Source organism: Syngnathoides biaculeatus, chromosome 3 (genome assembly GCF_019802595.1).
Source record: "Syngnathoides biaculeatus isolate LvHL_M chromosome 3, ASM1980259v1, whole genome shotgun sequence".
Taxonomy (NCBI): domain Eukaryota; kingdom Metazoa; phylum Chordata; class Actinopteri; order Syngnathiformes; family Syngnathidae; genus Syngnathoides; species Syngnathoides biaculeatus.
This window is the reverse complement of record NC_084642.1, coordinates 4,195,422-4,221,879: the sequence shown is the minus strand read 5'-3', so window position 1 is coordinate 4,221,879 and position 26,458 is coordinate 4,195,422. Positions and strand designations below refer to the sequence as shown.

The 26,458-nt window shown below is 44.2% G+C and overlaps 1 protein-coding gene across 15 annotated transcripts in view; it reads left to right on the top strand.

The window, feature by feature from the left end:
* The window catches only part of plekha7b (pleckstrin homology domain containing, family A member 7b), a 93,118-nt gene extending 72,724 nt beyond the window's left edge, over positions 1 to 20,394 (top strand). For 6 of the 15 annotated variants that reach the window (XM_061813761.1, XM_061813760.1, XM_061813774.1 and 3 more), the window contains 13 exons: positions 682 to 831; positions 1,083 to 1,184; positions 1,721 to 1,832; positions 2,020 to 2,225; positions 3,526 to 3,711; positions 5,428 to 5,548; positions 5,640 to 5,731; positions 6,809 to 7,030; positions 11,986 to 12,210; positions 13,161 to 13,294; positions 14,207 to 14,355; positions 18,476 to 18,634; positions 19,631 to 20,393. In XM_061813761.1, the coding sequence (XP_061669745.1) occupies positions 682 to 831; positions 1,083 to 1,184; positions 1,721 to 1,832; positions 2,020 to 2,225; positions 3,526 to 3,711; positions 5,428 to 5,548; positions 5,640 to 5,731; positions 6,809 to 7,030; positions 11,986 to 12,210; positions 13,161 to 13,294; positions 14,207 to 14,355; positions 18,476 to 18,621 (1,845 nt within the window). In that variant the 3' untranslated portion in view covers positions 18,622 to 18,634; positions 19,631 to 20,393. Of the gene's footprint in view, positions 1 to 681; positions 832 to 1,082; positions 1,185 to 1,720; positions 1,833 to 2,019; positions 2,226 to 3,525; positions 3,712 to 5,427; positions 5,549 to 5,639; positions 5,732 to 6,808; positions 7,031 to 11,985; positions 12,211 to 13,160; positions 13,295 to 14,206; positions 14,356 to 18,475; positions 18,635 to 19,630 lie in introns of all 15 variants that reach the window. The other 9 variants (XM_061813770.1, XM_061813771.1, XM_061813765.1 and 6 more) reach the window with 6 other exon arrangements.
* Positions 20,395 to 26,458: the final 6,064 nt, after the last annotated feature.

Below are 26,458 nucleotides of genomic sequence, written 5' to 3'. Positions count from 1 at the left end.
CGGCAAAGAAAATGGATGGATGGAAATAATAACTGTGCATTTTGAAAAAGTAATTTTATCCTAATTAAAGATGAAATGTTTTATTTTTTAGAATGAAGACGAGGTCAAATAAGTGAGCCGCTCTGGCTAAAGAGTTGAGATTATTTTTAGTTTTTAGCTTTTTGCCAGGTATAGATTTACGTCATGGGCAAAATAAAGCCGAGGGTCAATATTTTCCAATATGAAAGTCGTTACCTTTGTCTTATGTTGGAAAATAATAATCAGCAAAAACTGGCAAAGAGTTTGGCAGGTTTTCCAGATTTTTCTAAAAATGTGATGACATTACAACGTGTTCATTTGGGTGGGGGATGGGGATTCAGATGATTTTTGGCAATTTGTCAAATGCTGGTTTGATTTTCATGAGCTTATGCAGTAATGTCTTGAAAAAAAGTGCCAGTTTTTATTGATTGAAAAAGTTCTAGTGTGAGCCAAGTAATCTGTGAAAATGGGCCACGTTTTTGTTTTGCGGTTAGAGGCTAAGAACATGGATGGATATTTTAGATATATGGTACCCCATTTGGAAGGGCATCAAAAGTGGCCTATCAGTTATGGCACACTTCACAAAAAAAAAAAAAAAAAAAAACCCAAAAAAAAGAAGCGAAGTGGTTCTGTAATTGAATGTGGGCTCACGCGTCCATCCAGGACAAGCTGGAGTCGGTGTTGGACGTGTCCCACCAGCAGATGGAGCAGTACCGAGATCAGCCAGCCCACACGGAGAAAATCGCCTACCAGCAAAAACTCCTGCAAGAGGATGTGGTGCACATCAGGGCGGAAATATCCAAAGTGTCCACAGTAGGTCGCACAATTGAATTTAAAATGCAATTTTTCAACATGAATGAGTAGACCTCTGCCTGGGCCTGCTTTGGATCAGCGCCACTTTGACACAACTTTCGCACTGTACGTATGTGGAAATTTAGGTGTGGTCAGACTTTGTTCACTCGTAACTCGAGTTCAATGTTAGAAAAACCCCCAAAGTTTGGATTTAATGCCACTAAAAAGGACTCGTGTTGTTTTGTTCTGCCTTGTCGTGCCGTGTTGTGCAGGAGATGGAGAATGCGTGGAAGGACTACATCAGGCTGGAAAAAGATGTGGACTGGCTCAAAGCCGCCCTGCAAGGACAAATGACTCGCGCTGACCTATCTCAGGTGCGGAGTCAAATCAGCTTTCTTTGCATAGCACTTAATGACAAAAGAGTCTCAAAGCTGTTCTCTGCTACACACACGTCAGGGTGAATTCATTTCAAAATCTGGACATATGTTTTGTTTTTTTTTTATTTATTTTACAAATTGTCTAAAATGCTGTTGCTGTCAGGCAGAAATCTCGTATGTCCAAATATAGTCAAATTCATATTTTTCTTTATCTCGTAACTCGCTTGAACACACAACTGTCTGGGAAATGCCTCTTCCCTCACTCTTTGGGAAGTGTGGAGCATTATTTTGTCTTGAGATTAAAAGATTGGATTCTTTTTTTAGACTATAACAAGTGAAAATAGGAAAGTTACATACATTTGGGTAAGCTGGTTTATTAAGTTACTATGGCGCTTCGGAACAGAAGAAGCACGTCTATTAATAATATCCACCTGCTCGGTCAGTTGATCCCTTGCATCACTCGTGAATCGAAGATGTTTGAAAAAGACGCTTGCCAGCAAGGGAAACGTGCTTGTCGCTTTGTGTCTGAGCAGCAAGAGAAAGCGCAGATGAGGAAAGAGCTTTGGAGGGTTGAGGACGTGATCGCAGGCCTCAGCAGCAGTAAAGACAACTACAAAGTCACCATCTCCTCGGTGACCAACCCAGGTGAGAAGCGCCCACACTCGCATTCACGTGTGCGCCGCTCACTCCAAAAATTTGGAATATTCTTCTCACGGGTCATGTATTACGCAAAAGCCTCTAATCTCATCATGACTGTAAACGCCTTGAATGTGGCCCGCGGAAAAGACGCGCTACGATACGTGTGCTCATTCCACATCCGATCCTCCCCCAGAGAGGAAATTTGTGCCTTCGGTGTCTCCGTCATCAGTGCCTTCGATGTCTGGAAGCCCGTCTGCTATGGAGATGAGATTATCCCAGCAGCAGCACAGCCCCCACCTCAGCCCCAGCAGCCACAATGCCACAACACTCACGCCGTCCTCCAGTCACACTCAGCAGTTGTCACCGCACTCCCCAGCCACCACCGTTGGACATTCTTGGGTGAGTGATGCGCAACCGGAAGCAAATAGAAAGTCGTTGGATGTTTTTTCACGACTGGTGTCACTTTTTGCCCCATCTTCTCAGTTAAAAAGTTCTCGAAATTAAGTCCAATAATGACCTCATCACCTTGTCAAATTTCAGATTCAATCTCCTTAATTTATGAGCTAACATAACAATTAAAAAAAAAAAAAAAAAAAAAAAAAACAACTTGGCTATGGGAAAATTTGAAAGAACGCGTCTAACACACTGGTGTCAAACTCAAGACCCCGGGGCCGGATCTGGCTCGCCACATGATTTTATGTGGCCCCCCCCCAAAGGCAAATCATTCTTTCACGATCCTTGTTAAAATCTATACCAAAAGGTCAAATCGTCATATGTTGTTGTTGTTTATATTGTTGAGATATGGCAAGCATTTTTGTGTTACCAAACATCTACAATACTTGAAAAACCCATCGGAGTGGCGATTCCGAAACAAATTTAAAATTAAGTTAAAGTTAAAAATTACCTACATGGTAGCGCAGCACTAATAGGGCTGGTTAAAAAAAACATACTTAAATCACTGAGACGCGGCAGTAACACGGCACCAACACGCTAGCGCGGCGCTAAAGCTAGCTCGGTGCTGACGCTAGCGCAGCGCTAACAGGGCCAGTTAGAAAAAAAATACCAGTTAAAAATTACTGAGACACTGCAATAACACGCTAGCACAGCGTTAACACTAGCGCAGCACTAACAGGCCCGGTTAAAAATAAAAAAACATAACGGTAAAAGTCACTTCCTCGACACATATATTCCACCGTTTTCACTCTTACCTTTTCCGCGCGAGTGCCTCATTGCGGCCGTTAGAAAAAAAAAAATGCACAAATTAGCCGCATCAGCGCATAGGCCGCCTGGTTGAAAGCGTGTGAAAAAAGTAGAAAATTATAGTATAGGAAATTACTGTAAATATGATGAGGCGATTCAAGATTTTTATTGTTGCGGTCATAGCAGCCCTCTGTGTGAAACTGTAAATATAATGTGACCCGCCACAAAAATGTTCTTCCCCTCCTTCTTTTACAACTCGATGCAGTCTTTTTTACAATTTATCCCAAATGTTTCTTGTGTGGCTGTCATAAATGCAGTGCATTCCTATCCACCTCCTCCAATGACTCCTTTTTTGAGTAGCCGGGGGGTTTGATGCCATCTTGTGGCATCTGAGGGCATTGCAGACAGAGCATTTTTGTAGCGAATAACATCAAAGGTGACGGCGGCGTTTCGCTGTGGACGAAATATCACGTCAAGTCATAATTTGGCGTGTGTGCAGGCTGAGGAAGATGTGCCCCCCAGACCGCCGCTACCTCAAGTCTACAGCCACGACGAGCACCCCCCCGCCGTGCCCCCCCTCCCCAGGGAGACCACAGTCATCAGACACACTTCAGTGCGCGGGCTCAAGCGCCAGTCGGATGAACGCAAGAGGGACAGGGAGATCGGCCTAAATGGGGATGTTAAGGTACGGCGCATCGCGGTGGGTTTTGTGGATGTACAGTGAACCCCCCCACCCCCACCCCCACCCCCCAATAGTGTATATAGAGCTCGTGCACGTGACGTCACCATTTTCACGGCGCCAAAAAGAGCTGCTCGACAGTGTGGGGGACGTTGAACCGGAGCAGAATATTCACAATGGCCGAGACTTGTTGTGCTGTTGGTTGTCACAACAGACGAGACAGATTTTGAAAGAGATCATTCTACGGAATACCACCTGAAAAGACCAGAAAATATCGATGGATTTCGGCAATTAAACGTGATGGATGGTGCCCAAAAATACGCACACGCCTGTGTTGCAATCGCTTCATTTCAGGTAGGAATTATTCTTCTCAATCTCAACTTACCAAAAAGTATTTATAATGCCAAGTTGGCTCTTTTGAGAACAATGCATTTAAAAAAAAAAAAAAAAAAAAAAAGACAGGGAGTCGTCTCCAACGTACACGGAAGCGTATTGCGGCCACACGTTAAACTTGGGTAAACCTCTCCCAGACGTTTTATTTTTTTTAATATGCATTGTTTTCAAATGAGTCCAATGCGTATTTAAAAAGAGAAAATAAACCGTCGGTCACACAGAGGTTTACGCAGGTTAACATGTGGCTGCAACACGCTTTCGTGTACGGGGGCTGAAGCCGACTCCAGCGATTTATTTTCTTTTTTTGAAATATGCATTGGACTAATTTAAGAACAATGCATATTTAAAGAAAAAAAAGGGTGTCTCGGAGAGGTTTACCGAAGTTTAACGTGTGGCCGCAACACGCTTCTGTGTACGTTGGAGCTGACTCGCTTGTCTTCCTTTTTCAATCACAGTTAATGAATGCGAGTTTGTGTAAAACGAGGGGTCATTTATTTAAATATTGGTATTTGTATTGAAAAAATCTGAGTGGCTCCATCGCTATGTGGTATTTATTCTTGATTGAGAACAGATCCAGCAATGAAGTATTGTATGCGTCCAGACTTTTCTACGCTTTCAAACTCTTCCGTGTAAAACTCGACGACTTACTCACCAGATCCGTGTGTAGATCCAGTTGTCCGAGACAAGCGGAACCGGGGTAACAGTCCAATTTCTTATCGGCGAAAATATCGGCTTTGGCATTAAATACGGGTCCTCTATGCCAAGTGTCTCTCATTTTTCCACGCACCTTCATTTATTATCACCTTCAAAATGTTTAAGGTTGTCGAACAAAACTCTGGGAGACGTATTTTCGTGTCGTCTCCAACCGACTTAGCGTTGAAGCACGCTTTGCTAGACCGTCAGCACCGTGACTTGGGTGATGTAGGTGCACGAGCTCTATTGGCAAGTCGAACTTAGTTTGGCACATTTCGTGTAGCACCACATTTAGATCGTCGATGGCGTTTGGTCATCGTAAGCGTCTTGATTAGGTTTCCTCAAAATGACGTGAGACCATTGTCTCCATTTTTCGATTCTCGGGAAAACTTTCAAGAAGGAATGTGTTTTTTACGTTTTCGTTTGAATCATCCTAAATGCGTTTCAGTCCTGTGAGGGGGTGGATTTTCTCTCCAGGATATCTGAGCTTTACATTTTTGAATCTGGAACATATCCCTCGTGACAAACGGGGGGTCCACTGTACTCCAAAGAAACCCGCTTAAGGGGCCAGTACAGCAAGCGCTGCCCGGTCCAGCGCTGCGCCAGCTTCACGCAACCGCTATGCGGGTGTGACAGGCGGAGCTCAGGCCTTTCCTGAGCGATCCGGAGCTTGTCGGCGCAGGAGACGGCGCCAGCGTGCCCCGCGGCGTGACATCACGGGGTCACGACGGAGGGTATCAGACTTTACCCGGCAGAGGTAGGGCCGTGCGGACGCGTGAACAACCCCATGACGCGTCTACGAACGCCCAAGCTATGAATTACGTTTGAGAGCGTTTTCATCCTCTCAGGAGTACCCGCCTCCTCCCTCGGACTGAACCACTCCTCGAGCGTCTCGTCTTTCGTGACCCTACGGAGAGCGACTTCAGCTCCTGGTGTGAAGGTGAGTCTTAACGGGTTCAATGATACGTGACGGAAAAACGCTCGACAAATGTTTGACTCCTTTAAAAATTGCTCTCGCAGTCTTTGTATTTTATTTCTCTTGGAATTGCAGCGATTACTAACTACTTCCTAGTACAGTACAACCTCGGTTCTCGACCACAATACATTCCAGAAGGCGGTTTGAGAAGTGATTTGTTCGCAAACCGAATCGATATTTCCCATTACAATTAATGGAAAAAGAAATAATGTGTTCCAAGACTAAAAAATTTGGCTTTTTAAAGCATTTTTTTTTTTAGCTTTTCCTGATAATAAATTGTATAATAGAAATACATGTATAGTTTAAATACTTTATATAATAACATAATTTAAGAAATATATTTATTTTTTGCTTTAAATGTATGCTTTATGAGTAGAGCACGCTAGGCTGAGAATGCATTGTTGTATCTGGTTAGGTTAGGGTTAGGGGCGTTTGATTACGGAACCTTAAACTTAAATATAAATATAGTAACATTTTATGGAGCAAAAATAAAATAAAATGTGGCCAGTACTAGTAGTTCGAGTACTACTTTTAGTACTCGAAATTTTCGTTCGAAAACCGAGTATTCACTGTACTACTCCATAACGCCGCCCATAAAACACAAACATTTTTGGGTGATTTTGAGGGGAAAAAAAAAAGCCCTATATTGTAAAATATAAATGAAACAAAATCATGTAGAATGTAAAGAAATTAACTGAATGTAAAGGTATACAGTGTAATCAAAACAAAAGTCACAAGCGTTGTCCTCTTCAATAAATAATTTCCTGTGCATCGGTGGCTGGTATACTTTTACACTTTTTTTTTTTTTTTTTTAAATTTACTGAAGTTGCGGCGTATCGGAAACTAGCTATCAACACAAAACCAAAAATCGGTTACTCGGGCAGTGGAAAGTCAAGGTAGCACCACACATGGAATTTGCTATTCCTTCCTCTGTATTAAATATAAACTACTCATTTGACCGTAGAGCACTGTCTTGACTGCGTCTCTCTTGGGTGTCCTGTGCACGTTTTGCTTTGGTCCCCCCACCCCACGGTCCCCCAGGAACGATCCAAAAGTGCCTTGGAACGTCTCTACTCCGCGGAGGCGGCGCCTCAACGGGCGAGGATGAGCGCCGACGAGCAGCTGGAGAGGATGAAGAGGCACCAGAAGGCGCTGGTGCGACAGCGCAAGCGCACCTTGAGCCACGGCGAGCGCCAAGCCTCCGCGTCGCCGCGCTCCTCCTCCTCGTCGTCCTCGCGCCCTCGCTCGGCCGACTTTGGTTCTGTATGTTTTTAAGCTCCATGTTTATGTCTCTAAGCTCACCCTCTTGCAAACGGAGAGTGGCCGTTGAACATTCTCCGGACATGTCGCGGTGCATGCTAAGCTACTTTTTTTTTTGTTTTTTTTTTTTAATGCATGTTGTGTGCAAAATTACACACAGGTTCACTTTTGCTTCATTTACATGTAAGCTCAAAAAGTGTCATGACATTTCATAGTAAAGATAACGAATGTTTGCTTTTTCCATTTCTGCTGACAATATTGTGATATGACTGGAATCATCCCCGCATTACATTGGCACATTTCTCTCAAAACATGCCTGCCTGTTGACTTTCTAACTTTTGTGTTCTTGTCTTTTGTCCTTTCGTCTAACAAATCTTCCATCTGCATGTTTTCACGTAGCTGCCATAGAAAGCTGCAGTCTAGTGCAAAAATTCAGGGCAGTTCCACAGCTCAAAATTTAGGGATGTCCAAGAACTGTTTATAAACCAATAACAAAAAAACAACTGTTTTTAAATAACAGAGCCATCTTCTTCAACTTTATTTCAGCAGGAAATATCCCATTGTGTTTCAGAGCAAACACAAAATGAATATTTGAATTTTTTTTACAGAGATACAACCCGGATGTTAACCAACATTAAGAAAACAAGTGCATGTGCAAGTCTCAAAAACTCTCAATTTGGATTTAAAAGGGTTTAAAAAATTTAAAGTTCTTAGATCCCAGTGTTTCTGTATTGTTGCTTCTAATTGTTTGGAACTGCCTATAGATTCAACAAGATGGTGACAAAGGTGACACTACCGTAATTTCCGGCCTACAAGCCGCGACTTTTTTCACACGCTTTCAACCCTGCGGTTTATGCGGCGCTAGCGTTAGCGCACTTGGGTATAAGCTTTGTTACACAGAGTTTAACGCTAGCGCTGTGCTAACGCTAGCCCCGTGCTAACGCGCTAAACTCTTTTTGTGTACCGATGCTTATAACCAGGTGCGATCTGTAGGCCGGAATTATGGTACTCAAGTCACTTCAAAATGTCTTCTTGGCACCTAGTTGGTGCCAAAGCAATATACTGTGACTGAAAAATATTCGCAAATCGGGACCATGTCGGCGTTCACTCGACACTACTTTTTATTGATCTCCTCCATGTATGAATGTCATCTGCCTCTCGAAATAATCCGTCCATTAAATATTGATAAATTAACTAAATTGAATTAAATAATCCATTTTATAACTACCAATCATACAAGGAAAGAGATTAGTGAAGAAGAAGTGGGATACTGAGAGGACTGAGGAGAGGCGAAAGGAGTACATCGAGATGCGACGTAGGGCAAAGGTAGAGGTGGCAAAGGCTAAACAAGAGGCATATGAAGACATGTACACCAGGTTGGACACGAAAGAAGGAGAAAAGGATCTCTACAGGTTGGCCAGACAGAGGGATAGAGATGGGAAGGATGTGCAGCAGGTTAGGGTGATTAAGGACAGAGATGGAAATGTGTTGACTGGTGCCGGTAGCGTACTAAATAGATGGAAAGAATACTTTGAGAAGTTGATGAATGAAGAAAATGAGAGAGAAGGAAGAGTTGAAGAGGCAAGAGTGAAGGACCAGGAAGTGGAAATGATTACTAAGGGGGAAGTCAGAAAGGCACTACAAAGGATGAAAAATGGAAAGGCAGTTGGTCCTGATGACATACCGGTAGAGGTATGGAAGCAATTTGGAGAGATGGCTGTGGAGTTTTTGACCAACTTATTCAATAGATTACTAGCGGGCGAAAAGATGCCTGAAGAATAGAGGAAAAGTGTTCTAGTTCCCATTTTTAAGAACAAAGGGGATGTTCAGAGCTGTGGGAACTATAGAGGAATAAAGTTGATGAGCCACACAATGAAGTTATGGGAAAGAGTAGTGGAGGCTAGACTCAGGACAGAAGTAAGTATCTGCGAGCAACAGTATGGTTTCATGCCTAGAAAGAGTACCACAGATGCATTATTTGCCTTGAGGATGCTTGTGGAAAAGTACAGAGAAGGTCAGAAGGAGCTACATTGTGTCTTTGTGGATCTAGAGAAAGCCTATGACAGAGTACCAAGAGAGGAACTGTGGTACTGCATGCGTAAGTCTGGTGTGGCAGAGAAGTATGTTAAAATAGTACAGGACATGTATGATGGCTGCAGAACAATGGTGAGGTGTGCCTCAGGTGTGACAGAGGAATTTAAGGTGGAGGTGGGACTGCATCAGGGATCAGCTCTGAGCCCCTTCCTGTTTGCAGTGGTAATGGATAGGGTGACAGATGAGGTTAGACTGGAATCCCCTTGGACCATGATGTTCGCAGATGATATTGTCATATGCAGTGAAAGCAGGGAGCATGCAGAGGAACAATTGGAAAGATGGAGACATGCACTGGAAAGGAGAGGAATGAAGATTAGCCGAAGTAAAACAGAATATATGTGCGTGAATGAGAAAAGTGGAGGGGGAAGAGTGAGGCTACAGGGAGAAGAGATAGCGAGGGTGGACGACTTCAAATACTTGGGGTCAACAATACAGAGCAATGGAGAGTGTGGTCAGGAAGTGAAGAAACGGGTCCAAGCAGGTTGGAACAGCTGGCGAAAGGTGTCTGGTGTGTTATGTGACAGAAGAGTGTCTGCTAGGATGAAGGGCAAAGTTTACAAAACAGTGGTGAGGCCGGCCACGATGTACGGATTAGAGACGGTGGCGCTGAAGAAACAACAGGAAGCTGAACTGGAGGTGGCAGAAATGAAGATGTTGAGGTTCTCGCTCGGAGTGACCAGGTTGGATAGGATTAGAAATGAGCTCATTCGAGGGACGGCCAAAGCTGGATGTTTTGGAGACAAGATTCGAGAGAGCAGACTTCGATGGTTTGGACATGTTCAGAGGCGAGAGAGTGAGTATATTGGTAGAAGGATGCTGAGGATGGAGCTCCCAGGCAAAAGAGCGAGAGGAAGACCAAAGAGAAGGTTTATGGATGTGGTGAGGGAAGACATGAGGGCAGTTGGGGTTAGAGAGGAAGATGCAGGAGATAGGCTAAGATGGCAAAAGATGACACGCTGTGGCGACCCCTAACGGGACAAGCCGAAAGGAAAAGAAGAAGAAGAAAGAAGATTTTATAACTACCAATCTTGCCTTTTGAACACGACAGAGCCTCGTTACTTCTTTATTTGAAGCAGTGAAAACTCTCCGGTTGAACACGATACACGTTTGCGCAGTAGCCTCAGGTTATGTCATCACGCGACACCAGAAGACACACGTACAAATATTTCATGTAGTTATGACGATTTACCCAAGTACAAATTTGCTTTCATGGCTGCACGTAGGAATGGAATGCCGTCACATTTTGAAGCAATTTTGCCCAAAGCAAATACCTTAATTCCCGGCCTACAGAGCGCACCTGCTTATAGGCCTCGGTACACAGAAAGAGTTTAACGTTAGCTAACGTTAGCACAACGCTAGCGTTAAACTCTTTCTGTGTACAGAGGCTTATAAACTGGTGCGCTAATGCTAGCGCCGCATCACCGCCTAAACCGCCGGGTTGAAAGCGTGTGGGGGGGAAAAAAGTCGCAGCTTGTAGGCCAGAAATTACGGTAATTGAAATTAACACTGCACCAAAAAGGGTTCCAGCAAGCTGTAGTTGCATGTAGATCCCACAAGATGTCAGCAAAGGAGTACTTTTGTCTGAATGACGCTCCTCAGCGTGTGCGTGTGAGAGCCTAAACAAATTTTCATTGCCTTTTCATGTAACATCCTCATCACGTGATGATTTTTAACACGATAAAACTCATCATTGTTGATGTCCTCTTTGAAAGATGATCGGTTACAGTTTTCTAGCGCTACGCACGTTAGCTGCACACGCACTGGCTACAAAATTCCGACATCCAATACAAGAGCTGCATCAAAAATGCTTACCTCTATAAAAATAACTCCGCCCTTGTGTTTGGATCTTCTCAGCTTGTTTCGGTGTACCTAATGAAGTGTCTGGTGAGTGACGCCTAGCTAATAACGGAAATAAATAATAGGTAGTGTTTTTTTTTCAGTGTTTTCTTTCGAATGGTTGAGTGTTTGGAACTGAATAAACACGTATGAACTCATACTGTCACGTTTTCTGACTTTCTTTTAGCTACATTTTGTTTCAAGTGTCCTCTGAGTGTCTTGCGTCTGTGTAGCATTTTACCGTGTAGCTCAATGGTAGCATGCTGTGTACGTTGTACGTTAGCATGCATGTGAATGTACGTTTTCTCCCTCTCTTTCGCACGCACGCACATGGCAACCTTCCCTTTTTCCAGTGGTGTCAGACACGACTGACAAGAAATTGAAAACCCATTTGAGCATTTATGCTATATCCTAGATATCCCTTAAGGTATACCTGCCTGTATGCTATTTGTACTCGCTAGTAAGACAATTCAGCACACCGGTAGGACAAATGCACGTTAGCATTGCGGCAAAAGTGCACCTGTCCACTTCTAGAAGTATCAAAATCTCAAACGGCTTTCCATACAGCCAATTGAGAATGTATTAGATTACTTAAATTGGAAGTACTAACAGCACAACATTACCAATAACTTGTAGAAAGAGTGTTTTTACTTGCTACTGTATGACATTTCTGCACTCGTTTTGGACTTCATTGTTCTTGGTGAGGCTAAAACTACTAGTGGGCGTTTTGGTACTACTTATAGGTGGCATGTAGCTACTAATTTTACCACAGTAGTTTACTCGTAAGATTTGTTGTTGTACTAGTAGGCCAAAAGTGGCAGGGGTATTGTAATGGGGAAAAAAAACATAGCGCTACTAGCAAGACACAACTGTTTTTTGAGTGCGGAGAACTGTCTTACTAGTGAGGACAAAGAGCACACTAGTACGTGGACCTTGAGCTGGATATCAGGTATGTGGATCAAGTGCACAAATGGCTTTGCATACTCCTGTCTGGTGACACAACTTGCGCTGGTGTGTCTATTGTGCAGTGGAGGAGGGAGCAGGAGTTCGACCTGCAGCTGCTGGAGAGGGCAGTGCAAGGCGAGGAGGCTCAGGGCGTGAGGAGCGTCCAGGGGGAGGAGAGACCCCCCGAGCACAAAGAGAGACCCCGGTCGCACGCCGACGATTGGCTGACCTTCAGCTCTGAGACCGGGACGCCGCCGACGCACGACGGCCTGGAAACTAAAGACTACGATGCCCACTTGATCAAAGAGGTACAGGAAGTGACAGGTTCTCCTTTGCAGAAATGGCGTTAGCCTGCATATTCCTGTTTGGCTAACCATTTATTTATTTGACTTTTACAAACTTGTGTTGTTTAAAGGTATAGCGGACACCCGTTATTCACGGTTGGACAGGGTGCAGGCCCGAAATTAAAATTTTGAGGGATCTTGGTGTCAAGGAGCTATGTTGACATCAAGGGGAGGAGCTTCAGCACCAATTTCTTCCACTCGTTTCTTTATCTGTGGTTTTAGTTTGCCAAACTCACTGAACCGGCCTTTTGATGTCATCTAGTCATTCTCCTGTAGGCCATAACCATGTCTACTATGAACGTAGCAGTTTGCTGCCATCTTGTGGCACCTGTAGGCCATTCTATACCTTTCTTTAGTGTGTTGTCACACAGTACATTGCAAGGTTCAACTGTGAGATCCTTTTTTGTTTTTTTTACTTTCCCCCTAAAAGAATTTTGACCCCGTCTAACGTATACCGTAATTTCCGGCCTATAAACCGTGACTTTTTTCACGCGCTTTCAACCCTGCGGTTCATGCGTCTAATTTGTGCATTTTTTCTAACGGCCGCAAGGGGGCACTCGAGCGGAAAAGGTAAAAGTGAGATTGGCGGAATATATGTGCCGAGGAAGTGACTTTTACCGGTAATTTCCTATTAGCGTCTTACTGCCGTGTCACAGTGATTTTTATGAGTATGTTTTTTTTTTTTTTTTTTTTTTTTTAACCGGCCCTAGCGTTAGGACGTGCGGCGCGATGTAAACATCTCGTCTTTCAATGTGGGAACTTGCGCCTTTTATAGAGGTGCGGTTTATGTGTGTACCAAATGGTATTTCCTTTACAAATGTACCGGGTGAGGCTTCTAACCAGGTGCGCTCCGTAGGCGGGGAATTCCGGTAATTATACGAATTGAAGATTTTGTCGCTGTTTTCTGCGCGCAGCTGTCAAAACCTCAGAAGATGTTGATCCCAGAGCGATATGTGGATTTAGAGCCCGAGGAGCCTCTGAGCGCTCAGGAGATGGAGGACCGCCATCGCAAGGTGGAACGGATCAAGAGCATCTTGGCAAAGTCGAGGTTCGTAATAGAAATGAACGCAATCGTAACATTGTGAAAAAATGTTGATTTTAGACGAGCAAATATCAGGGAAGTGGACTCCCGCTTGTGGTACACCAAACAAATACTGAATGAAACGTTCAAACTGCGGATGTTACACTAGATTAAAAGCTTCTCTCTCTCTTTTGTAAATTATTACAGTACATTTGTTGATTGTAGTTCGGTTGTATTTAGCCTTTCAGTGCAATATTTGCATTTCCTCTTTTTCCAACATTTTTCAAACAAATATTTAGGTACAACTTCATACTTTTGAGCAATACATTTTAATGTAATCATTTAATTGCATTTGCTCATTTTCATATATTTATACTGTGCAGTGTTTATGGTGAAACTGTCATAATGATTCAGTGGATTACAATGTGAAATATACTTTTTCAGAATCATTCTTGTTCCCATTTTTTTTTTGATTCTCCGGAACATGCGTTTTTTTTTTTAGATATGACCCGTCGCTCCGCCGAGTTTTTGTGTCCTGAGTTGTGATCAGAAATTGGAGTGAAATGGTTGCACAAAAATGAAAAACATGCAGCAGCTTTTGAACATTTCGATACGCGCTGCTCGTTCCAGGCTGTTTATTGACACACGCTTGAAGCTGTAAAACAATACCGGATGGATGGCATAAATATGTAGTCAATGATATTTATTGGGGTTTGCGCCATTTCCCAAGTGCAAGTGCCATTTCCGGACTTTTTTTGTATTTTGAGGATGTATTTTAATAACAAGACAGAAATAATAGCAGATACTTGTCCATTATAACGTTCGTATAACGATAAATTTACTGGTTGATTTTCGCAGTGTGTTTTTTTTTTTTTTTCATTGACTGGCTAGTTTAACATTTCCCCAACATTATTTGAATTTCCTGTCCGCATTTTACAGTGTCCAAAACGTGGCGCCGGCGTTATGCGCAGACAAGTCCGAGGCGAGCCTGCTGGGGCTGGACTCGGTTCTGCAGGAGCAGGAGAGGATCATCACCATGTCCTACATGCTGGCCTCGGAGGCCTCCCTCAAGAGTAAACAGGTCACAGGTAGGTCCGGTCTTGAAGAAAGTATGTAGCAGAAAACCACGCAATGGGGGGTGTAGCACAAGTATCGTGACAGAAAAGTACTTTGGGAGAAGTCCAAGTCACCTTGTAGAATATTAATTGAGATAAAAATATGTTTTCAACATTTCTGACTTTAAATGTACTCGAACAATCAAACTACAAGTATTTTAGACAAGTGAGCATTCACATTTTTGAATATTTTACGGCTCCAGTGATTATTCGATCAAGTTGAATCATTGAACTACAATAAAAGATTGTCAGTAGCACTTTGGACAATATCCAAAGTTTGGGATTATTCTACACTTAACAAGGAAGACAAAGTGCAACGCGTACCACAACGACGTCTATGATCTCTAGCCACGACAGCTAATTTAATATAGCAATTATTATTCAGGAGGTAAAGAAACGCCCCCACACCTGGTCAAGGAAAGACAAAGCCCCCCTGGAGGACTTTCAATCGCTTTATCGAGCAAATGGTGAGAAGCATATTTGCGGACGAGCTGCCGACGGCCACAACTATTAGCGAGTAACAGACAGACAATTGGACACTAGATTATTCTTTCTATTCTCGTTCACTCAACTTCATTTGACTCACCGGTTCTGATTGGACAGAGTGGGTTTGAATTCCAATTACTGTATTTTCTCATGTATAGCGTGTACATGTTGAGTAAGCACCCCCAAAGGTGATCTCAAAATTCAGCAAAATCCTTCTACCCGTGTATAATACATTTTGCTTCTGCCAAGATGATAAAAACATGAAGTGTTTTCTGTATTTTGTTTGTTTTTCACGTCATTATTCTGAAGTTGAGCACTTTATTTGAACACGTCGTGATTGGTTTTTATTTACACTTATTTTGAAATTCACGGCCCTTCTTTTATTTAGTGAATAAGAAAACGCACAGTTGTGGACAAGGCAGAATTTGTAAGATGGTTGCAATTATTTATTTATTTAAGAATGCAACTCTTGTGAAACTAGGCAAAACTTAATTTCATTTTAATGGGATTAAAATAAACTGTTCAGCATTTCAGAAAAGCATTACCCTGAAACAAAAACATAACCATAAATACATTAATGATGATTATTGCTCAGCCATCAGAAAACAAAATCCGCAAGTTCTGCCGGGGTATGTAACCTTATGAGCACAACTGTACATACAGTGTATTCCGTCATGCGTATCTCTATCATACCAGATTGAAAGTGTCATAACTTTTGTCACAACCTCTGGATGGCGGTGGCATATTAGAATGAATGTGTACATTTTTTTTTTTCATAACTTCTAGATCAGGGGCGTCAAAATCAATTTTTGTCGTGGGCCACATTGTAGTTATGAATTCCCTCAGAGGGCCGTTACGACTGAAACCATAAAAACCTTTAATCGCCTCATCATATTTACACATGAAATGTATGCCACTAGTAGTACTACTTTGGTAAACCAGAAATCCTTGCAATTTCTCCATGTTATCATTTATGAATGACAATTTGAAATTTTTGTACGGATTTTAACTCGAATCATGGGGATTAACACAGGTGATTCGCCTTCATAGGCCACATAAAATCATGTAGCGGGCCGGATCTGGCCCCCGGGCCTTGAGTTTGACACCTGTGCTCTCGCTGCTGGCATACATTTATAAAACGTGAACATCCCCCCTGCCCCAATTTTCCCTTATACCTATGTATAATGCACACAATTCACTAGCAACAATTTTGCGGCGGAAAAAAAATTAATTATGAAAAAAGAGGCACTTCATGGAATTTATGATTAGCACGCTAGTGGGTATTGAACGTTCCCCTCGGTATCGTCATCGCGTGGCTCGCGGTTGTCGTCATTTTGTGTCTGCGTTGTAGTTTACGTTTTATTTCAGAAATGTAGTTGAGTAAAAGTGAAAGTCGCCCAAAAAGTGATGCACAAATTCAAGTAAAGTACACAACAAAGTAAATCCCTCTCATTTGACTAGAATACAATCTGATAAATGTTTTGACGTGCCAGGTGAAGAAAGATATAATTAGCCTTTTAATGGGAAAAAAAAAAACAAAAAACGACGGTTTGAAGACGACGAGGGCGGAGAAGAGGAGGGCGTAAGGTGTCGAGTCAAGCAGGGCTCTCGTTTCCTTAATAACTTCACATTATTCCGTGTCAGGAGCTCACATGGCGTCTAATTGCAGTCCGTGCGGAATGTTTGAAACGGGGGAGGACTCGCTGGATGAGGCCATTTTGTGCGCTGATCAATGACCCAGTCGAACGCCGCATAGCATTGAGGCGTCTTTGAACGCGCGACTCCTCTCTGAAGCCGCATGAAAGACGGGCGGGCGCGCTCGCGTTTCATCTTCGCCTCGCAGCGGGAGTCGCGCGCACGCCCGTCACACGCGGCGGCGCTCGAGCTGTCGAGCCGCGCCGGGGCAAAGTCAACAATTACAACATTATTTCCGGCGTGTCGGGGAAGAGAACTGCCTGGCGTGTTGTCAGAGGAGACGGACGCGCTATCGCGGCCTTCGCGTCAAATAAGTCGACCCTCATTTTCCGTGCGCTGTACCGCTACGTGGGGCTGCCTTCTCATACGGAACCTTAAACTTAAATATAAATATAGTCACATTTTATGGAGCAAAAATAAAATAAAATGTGGCCACTTCCCTATAAAGCAGGAGGAGAACCGCGTGATTCCTCTCAGCAAAAAAGAAGACGTTACTCGCATGAAATTATCATCAGTTATGATAATGATCAGGATTAAAAAAAAACAAAAATAAAAACTACTGTAATGCTGTGTCTCGTAGAGTAGTAATAGTTTGCTCACTTTGTAATTTATTTATCTACAGATATTGGGATCATCAAATTACTAGTATTAGTAAGTATTACAATATATCCCACAAATATTATAAAGTAGTACATCAGGGGTGTGAAACTCATTTTTGTTGCAGGCCACATTGTTTCCCTCAAAGGGCAGCTATGGTTATGAAATGATAAAAAAATCTTTAACCGCCTCATCATATTTACACATGAAATTTATGAACTACTTTTGGAATCAGAAATCTATAGTGATGGGTTTTTCCAACTATTGTTGTTTGGTAACACAAAAATGCTTGCAATAGCTCAATGTTATCATTTATGATATGACAATTTGAAATTTTGGTGCAGATATGAACAAAAAAAAACATGGAAGTTGTTACACATGATTTGCCTCTGCGGGCCACTTAACATCATGTGGTGGGCCGGATCTGGCCCCCGGGCCTTCAGTTTGACACCATTATCAGAAATTAATTCATCATTCAAATGAATCTGATATCTGTGTGAAAACGAAGCCTAAAATGGAAATTTAGTTGATATAAAAAGTCTACACATCCCTCTTCAAATACTTTCTGTGTATCGTTTCAAAACTTTTCCACGATCCATCTGACCTATAACCTGTTCAACTCTTTTGTCTTTTAAAAAAAAAAAAAAAACATTTGGAGAGGTGAGAATAAAATAAAAGACTCCCATCATTTGGTTGCTCAGAGGTCCTTTAAATGCCGGCAGTTGTGTTGACTCCATTTAACTGAGTTTAAACGTGATTAACGTTCCAGTTATATGAAGGTGTGCGCACTTTTGCAACTGTTTTTTTTTTCACTTCACCTCTCAAAAGGATCATCCCCCCCGACCCCCAATCGCATTATACTGTGTATACTGTAGATCCCAATCCCTTTCACAATAAAAAGTTTTCAAATCCTTCATCTTGGATTATGTATACACGATATCTGAACAAGGGCGTGTACTCTTTTATATGTGCTGCACAATGTTACTCGAAATGATCCGACGGCCACCGTGAATTACTTTACAATCTTCTTCTTCTTCTTCTTTTACTTTCGGCTTGTCCCGTTTGGGGTCGCCGCAGCGTGTCATGTGCGCTTTCAAAAGAAGGTTGACTGCCTCTCATTTTTTACATTTTTTTTTTCTAATAGTTGTATTGACGCATTTGCAGTGTTCTCGTGTTGTCGTTTGATCGCCAAGTCTCCCACGTTGGCGACGTACCGACGCACGTCATTCAGAAATTGCTCACTCGTAAACCACGGCAGCCCAAATTTCATTTTCCTCCTTGTCTCTCTTCCTGCTTTTTTTCCTGTCGTCTTTAGTGCCATCCCAGGCGAACAGCCCCGTCCCGCCGCCCCCGCCTCCTCCTCTTCCTCCTCCGCCCCCTCCTCCCCCCCTTCCTCCCGTATCTGTGGCGCCTTCCGCATCCTCTCCTGTAAGCAACGGGATCCACTACACGTTTGTGTAACGCGAGACGAAAAGTAAGGCCGAATTGCACGTTTTGCCGTGCTGCGCCGTCCGCATGAAGCCGCTGCACGCGTGGTTCTGCCGCCTGCTCCGGACCTCCGCCCGCTCGCCGCCTCCGCTGCGATAATTGTGTGCAAATTGTGCTTCGGCGAAAACATTTGTGAACGGCTGACAAAAGAAGGTGTGCGCAATTAGCAGGAGAGCTGCTGAGCGATTTAGCACCTTCGCTTGTGGGAACAGCTGCACGTGCCGCCGCTTCCCTCGACGCGTGCTTATACCGGGGAGATACAACGACAACAAACGGAATTCAAGCATTGTCAAGATTGACATGTACAGTGTGGGGGGGAAAAAAGTATTTGAACACCTTGCTATATTGCAAGTTCTCCCACTTAGAAATGATCCCAAGAACACCATCCCTACTGTGAAGCATAGGGGTGGTAGCATCATGCTTTGGGGGTGTTTTTCTGCAAATAAATGGTTAAAAAAAAATCCTACATTGTGATTTCTGGATTTTCCTTTGTGGATTATCTCTCTCACAGTGGACATGCGCCTACGATGAAAATTTCAGACCCCTCTGTGATTTCCAAGTGGGAGAACTTGCAATATAGCAGGGTGTTCAAATACATATTTTCTTCACTGTACTTTACGGTTACTTCAGTCAAACCCACGCAAATGAAATGAAATGAAATCACTTGCAAGGAGCGTGGAGGAGAATCCTGGCAAATGGTCCAAACCCAGGCTGGAGTCAGCGTTCGCATACCAACGAGGCTCCGCCTCTTAGAGGCACACAATTGACATTCGTGGCTTTTTTTTTTTTCAAGGGTGTGGTGGGCATTTCTGTCTCACGCAAATGAGGCGGTCCAATCGGCAGGTCCAAGTCGAGGATTTTTTTTCTTTTTGCCTCCAAAAGACGGCCGACATCAAATCGACGCGCGGGCCTCGCTGCGGTTGAGGAATAAATCAAGAACCATATTTCATTTCTGTTCACGTATTTGCTTTGTCTCTTACAGCTCAAGCGATTTCCGGCCACTGAGATCTTTTTCCGACAACGGCAACAAACCGCAGGACTCGACAAACGAACGCCCTGGAAACAATTGTAGACGTCACTAGATGAACGTAGAACGTATTTAACGTTTTCGTACGGCGCCAACAACCTCGGAATAGATTTTTTGTTTTGTTTTGTTTTGTTTCCAAAAAAGAAGAAAAATATATTTTTTCTATATATGATATTGCACTTTGAGCCGTGTACTGTAAAAAAATGGCTGAAATATTTGTTAGTTGGCTATGAATGAACTTTTCTGTCCGTGTACATAATGTTCAAAACAAGAGGGACTAAATCTATTGTGACTGTCGACTTTTATCACAAAAAAGATGATATTTCTGTTTTCAATTTTCCCACAATATCATGTACGTATTTACCATAGCACTGCCAGTCTTCTGTTGGCTTTTATTTTTGCCATCGTCAAGCTGAAAAAAAAAAACATATTTTGTGTGAGACTGTAATGGTCGCAACGTGGCCATTTATTCAAATGTGAATATTAAAAGCCATTAAGACAAACACAAACACATGTTCAACACTGGAGCTGCTATTGTATAAAAAAAAAAAAAAGACTAAAAGCAGAGTTCTGAAATTTTACCATAGGCAACATCAGCTATGATCGTAAATATTTGTAGCGTCACTTGTTGCTAGGCAGATTTGGTGGGGCACGGCTATTTTTGCCCATAAGCACATTTGAAAAGAACAAAACAAAACTTCACAGGGAACATTTCAGAAAAATACATACAAACGTGGAAAAAAAGTATTGTAAAGAGAAGTGATCTGAAAAATACATTTTCAAAACTTTTCGTTAATGCCGAAGTATGTTTTCCCTTTTTTTTTCCAGCGTAGCGCCCCCTGCTGCCTCACTGGCCGCATTAGCTGCGGTTTGTCTTTACCGTCACAAGTGAGCTTAAACCAGTAACTCCACAGTCTTTGCAGGAAGACCAGATCTGGCAGATTCCAAGAAATACTACTCGTGTAGTCAAACGTTTCTTCATTTTTCATATACAGTAAAGCCTCGGTTCTCGAACGTCCCTGTTCTCGAACAAATCGGTTTTTCGAACGAAAATTTTTGATGTTTTTGCTTCTGTTTTCGAACAAAAATCAGTACTCGAACGCCTCCAACAAAACCCGGAAAAAACAGAACGCGCGCGGCCCGACCAGCTGACCCGCCCACGACGCACTTTGGTGTTGTCAGTTCGAACACCCCCCCCGAAAAAACATAACTCGCGTGGCGGTTGATTCGGTTTTCGGACTGCCTTCTAGAACGGATTGTGGTCAAGAACCGAGGCTCCACTTGGTTCTCGAACACAATCTGTTCCAGGAGGCTGGTTGAAAACCAAAAATGTTCGAAAACCAAAGCACGTTTTCGCATTACAATGAATGGAAAATTAAATAATGCGTTCCAAGCCTAAAAAATAGATTTTTTTTAAGCAGTGCTCTGCAACATTCAGCTTCATTCAGGTGATGAAGTTCTCCAACATCATAGGTGTTGTTCCATTTAGCGCAGATAGCTTTAATATCGGCACTTCAGAAATCCTTCCTGCCTTCAGCCTCATCAGACGACATCTCCTCCCTTCCTCGCCAACAGTATCTCCAGCTGCTCGTTCACGAAAATAAGAAGCAACTTTTTGACTTCCTCCAAGATCTGTGGCCTCTGCTTGGTCGACACGGTCGCTCCTTTAGCAACATCACTTGCTTTGAGGGCATCCTTGTGTTTCAGAATGGTGCCGATCGTTGTTTTCACCATGCCGTACTTCTTCGAATGCTCAGAAACACGCACACCAGATCCGTGCTCGGCTATCAAATCCTTCTTGAAGTCGACAGTTTTACGCACCGCTTTCCTTTTTTTCGGGGGTGCGTTCGAATAAACAATAACAAACCGCCGTGGGTCAGCTGGTCGGGGCGTTCCAATACAGATTTTCATTCCAAAACCAAAGCAAAAAAATCTCTGAATTTTAGTCCGAAAACCGATCTGTACGAAAACCAAGACGTTATTTGTATTGCTTCTGTAGCTTCAGAATCTCTTTAAAGACAACAAATGTGACCAATCCCGGAAAACAGATTCACGGATATCCGATGTGTGCTTATGAGCACAAGTGCTTTTGTGTACTTTCTGTCGGCCAAGACGCAGACGCCGGCAGGAGAAAAACGTGAGGCTGGAACGAATTGACAGCATTTCCATTCATTTCAATGGTGCGAAGTGATTTGAGATACCGCTTCCTGCCGTCCTCACGCGTCCTCGCTCACGCGCGGACTTCTGCAGCCCTCCGCCTGTATTTCCGATGGTCGACTGATGACATCACGTGGTGTTCAGCGCGGTGCGCTTGGAGAGCACCCGCGAGAGGGGGGCCGCAACCTCCCTGAGCGCCGAGCGAGTGCAGCCGCATCCTCCCCGCATTTCCTTTCCTCTTGGCACCAAGCGTCCCTCCCGCAGGATCGAGCCCCCGCAGCGCCCGCTGGCCCTGGTGGCGAGAAGACCCGGCGCAGACCGCGTTCTGCTTAGTCGGCAAGAAAAAAAAACGCAATGTTTTTCTTAGCCCCACCCCCTCCTCGCGCGGAAATTCAGCCGAGGCCTCCCCGGAGCTTTGTGGCATCTCCATGTATTGACGTTAGGCCGCTGGTTCATATACATTTGTTATTCCGTGCTCTGGACTTCAAAGGGAATGGAAGCGGGCCCAATTATGCTAATTGGGTCATGTTCCGTTAAACACAATCAAGGCCCCCCACCGTAATGCCTGACTAAATACTTTTTGGCTTCAGAAATGCTCAAGCACGAAACTAAGACACGTGAGGCTCCCGCTCCTGACAAGCTCTTTCTATTTTTTTTTTTTTTTTTGCCGGAGACTCATTTTTGTAGAAATGGAAATGAAGGTCATGAATAAATAAGAAAGTTTTGGAGAAACGACTCGTGCGGGTGTTTATAAACCACTTGACGTTGACTCGGAAGCTTTTTATTCTTTCCGACGGAGGCCGCGTGAGGATTTAGCGACCGGCAAATTGTTCACCGCATTCGTGCGAAAGCGGCGGATCCCCCCCCCCCACTGACCCCGGAGAAACTTTTCATTCCAAGCGATGCCCGTTTCCTCCGCATAAATATGATTATTACTCGCTGTCGAGGTTCGGGGATGAAGAAAATGCACTCGGTGGTTCCTCTGGTCCTCATTGTCGTCCAGTTTGTGGAAAAAAAAAAAACACAAAAAACCAAGGAGGCCAAAGCAATAGGTGCTTTGATTTTGAAAGCTTACATTATGCCGTTTTATCATTTCCAAGCATCACATTTTTTAATATGTAAGATGATTTGCTAAATAATTGACGAGCTCGGAATCGCTGAATATTCTCGCCACGCGCTATAAAAAGAATAGCGGAGAGAGCTGGATTGTACTCGTGCTCAACGCCGGCTTTTTTTTTTTTTTTTCCTCGCTGAACAATAAAACAATATCATTTTTAAAACATCTTATTACAAAGCCGAGCGGCGGGGGCGTATCACCCGCCAGGAAAGATACAACAGTATTAAATATGAAATCGAAGCGGCGATCCCTCAGACACGCATCAATAGCTATTGAACATTTGCTGCGTTACGTTAAACAATGAATTCATCTCCCGCTCCTTAAATGGCGGGACTTTTACAATATCTACAGGGGGGTTGGCGTTCCACCCGCATAAAAGCAATTGCTTTGTAAATGAAGCAAAATGCCCCGGAGCGTCCTCTTTAATCAGCCGCACGCGAGCTGAGCCCGGTGAAATGTCGTTTTGCGACTCCCCTGAAAAGACAATAAATGCGGCTGGAGATCTACGGCACGCCGTCTAGCGAGCATCAATCTTCGTTACGCCGAAAAAAAAAAAAAAAGAAAAAGATCGTGTGAAAATTCCATGACGGCTCAACGGCAGCAGGAACAGTTCGGCCTGTTGTTGAGGATAAGAAGCGGACCGGACATCAATGCTAGTTTTTTTTTGTTAGCTTGTCTACGGTGTCTCTACTGTCTTAGCATTAAGCTAGCTAACCTTCGACAAACTTATGTCCATCCATCCATTCATCCATTTTCTACTACTTCTCTGGGTCAGGTCGCGTGGGAAGTAGCTTCAGGAGGGATACCCAGAATTCCGTTTCCCCAGCCACTTCTTCCACCTCTTCCGGAGGGATCCCGAGGCGTTCCCAAGCTAGCCGAGAGACAAAGTCTCTCCAGCGTCTCCTGGGTCGTCCTCGGGGTCTCTTTCTGGTGGGACGTGCCCGGAACACCTCACCAGGGAAGGGATGTCCGGGAAGCATCCAAGTCAGATGCCCAAGCCACCTCATCTGGCTCCTCTCAATGCGGAGGAGCAGCGCCTCGACACTGAGCCCCTCCCGGATGACCGAGCTTCTCAGCCGATCTCGAAGGGAGAGCCCGGACACCAGAAACTCATTTCGGATGCTTGTATCCGGGATCTTGTTCTTTCGGTCACGACCCACATGCCCACAGGTGAAGGGAGGAACGTAGATCGACTGCTAAATTGAGAGCTTCGCCTTTCGACTTCGCTCCCTCTTCACCACAACGGACCGATACAAAGTCCGCATCATTGCCGACGCTGCACCGATCCGTCTGTCGATCTCCCCGCTCCATTCTTCCCTCACTCGTGAACAAGACCCCAAGATACTTGAACTCCTCCACTTGGGGCAGGATCTCATTCCCGGCCCGGAGAGGGCACACCACATAGTCTCGGATTTAGAGGTGCTGATTCTCATCCCAGCCGCTTCACACCCAGCTGCGGACCGCTCCAGTGACTGTAGGAGATGTCGGCTTGATGAAGCCAACAGAATCTCATCATCTGCATCTCGAAGGGAGAACCCGGACACCCTGCGGAGGAAACTCATTTCGGCCGCTTGTGTCCAGGATCTTGTTCTTTCGGTCACGACCCACAGTTCCCATAGGTGAGGCTCGGAACGTAGCTCGAATAGTAAATTGACAGCTTCGCCTACCGATTTAGTTCCCTCGTGAACAAGACCCCAAGATACTTGAACTCCACTTGGGGCAGGATCTCATCCCCGATTTCCATCCACCCATTTCCGACTGAGGACCACAGTCTCGGATTTGGAGGTGTGCTGATTCTCATCCCAGCCGACTGCGACCTTTGACCTTTACAGGGAGCTCCGATCAACAGCTTGTAGGACTGTCGAATATCTGCTGCTTGCGGTGACGTTCATTGCGCCTTCGAGCGCTCGGCATGAAACTTTGCGCTCTAAAGTCGAGACAAAAGTCAAGCCAGGCAACGGCTCATATCTCGGAAAAAGCCGGGTCACTCGTAAGTGGAGGCACAAGAGTCCGTGACTCCGCGAGTAAAACCGGTCCACATGTATTCGTGAGCGGCGCAGATGTCGGTATTTGCCGGCTGGGGGCCGTGTAAGGACGTCCCTAAAAACTCCACACGGTAATTAGAATTGGCATGTCGCACTTCTTATTTCAACACGACTAATCAGTGCTTCTCTGTTCACTTGAAAGGAAATATTAGATTCTGACTAAACTTTGATGAACTTCAGAGTTATAAGTGAGGGATTTGGGTCAAGTAATCAGAACCGGGAGAGAGCGTCCCACTTTGCAAAGGCGGACGATTTGCATGTATGCAGATGGATCCTCGCTTAATTGCATAACTTTGCATTCGCGAGTCACAAAGTTGCGGCGGGAATCTCGTCACAGATGGAACCTCGATTCACGTCGGCGCGCGTGAAACCTCCCCCACGTCGTCGTCGTCCCCCCCCACCCCCCCCCTCCCCCGCCCGGGTGGGTCAATATGGGCACGCGTGCATGAGGCCGGTCTTTGGCGAGCAAACCCTTTGCACTTTTCACCCCATAAAAGATATCAAGCACGTTGCTGCGACGTGCACAACAACCGAGCCGCAGCCCCGCATTTAGATTCAGAAACTACAAATCTCAAATGACGACGCATCCCCTCATTTTCACATCACTTATCCCGCTCGGTGGCTTCGCGCTAAAAGTGGAGCAGAGCGGGAAAAAAAAAAAAAAAAAAGACCTTTCCCTCCCGCCTCTTTAATTCTCCTTGTCAGCCATGCGCTACTACGGCAGTCAGACCAGCGCGGCGCTGATTAAATGTCGGTGATATACATTAAAAATTTTTAAAAAAAAGCAATCCTGGGGGGGGGGGGGGGGGGGCAACGGCTGAATGGCCGCATAATTAAAAAAAAATAAAATCAAATTAAAAGAGCCGACAACGTTACGGCGGACAGCGCAACCTCCAAACTTTTCAGGTTGCTTTCGTCCAGAAAAGAAGATTCCGACGGTCAATTGCCGTTCCCGGCTGCGGTTTAGCGTCGAACTACAGTGAACACCCTGCTATATTGCAAGTTCTCCCACTTAGAAATCATGGAGGGGTATGAAATTTTCATCGTAGATGCAAGTCCACAGTGAGAGAGATAATCTACAAACAAAAATCCAGAAATCACAATGTATGATTTTTTTAACAATTTATTTGTGTGGTACAACTGCAAATAAGTATTTCAACACCTGAGAAAAACAATGTTAATATTCGGTACAGTCGCCTTTGTTTGCAATTGGAGAGGTCAAACGTTTCCTGTCGTTGTTCACCAGCTTTGCACACACTGCAGGAGGGATTTTGGTCCATTCCTCCACACAGATCGTCTCTCGATCAGACAGGTTTCTGGGCTGTCACTGAGAAACACGGAGTTTCACCTCCCTCCAAAGATTTTCTATTGGGTTTAGGTCTGGAGAACCTTGATATGCTTCTTACGGAGCCTCTTCTTGGTTGGTCATTGTCATGTTGAAAGACCCAGCCACGACCCATCTTC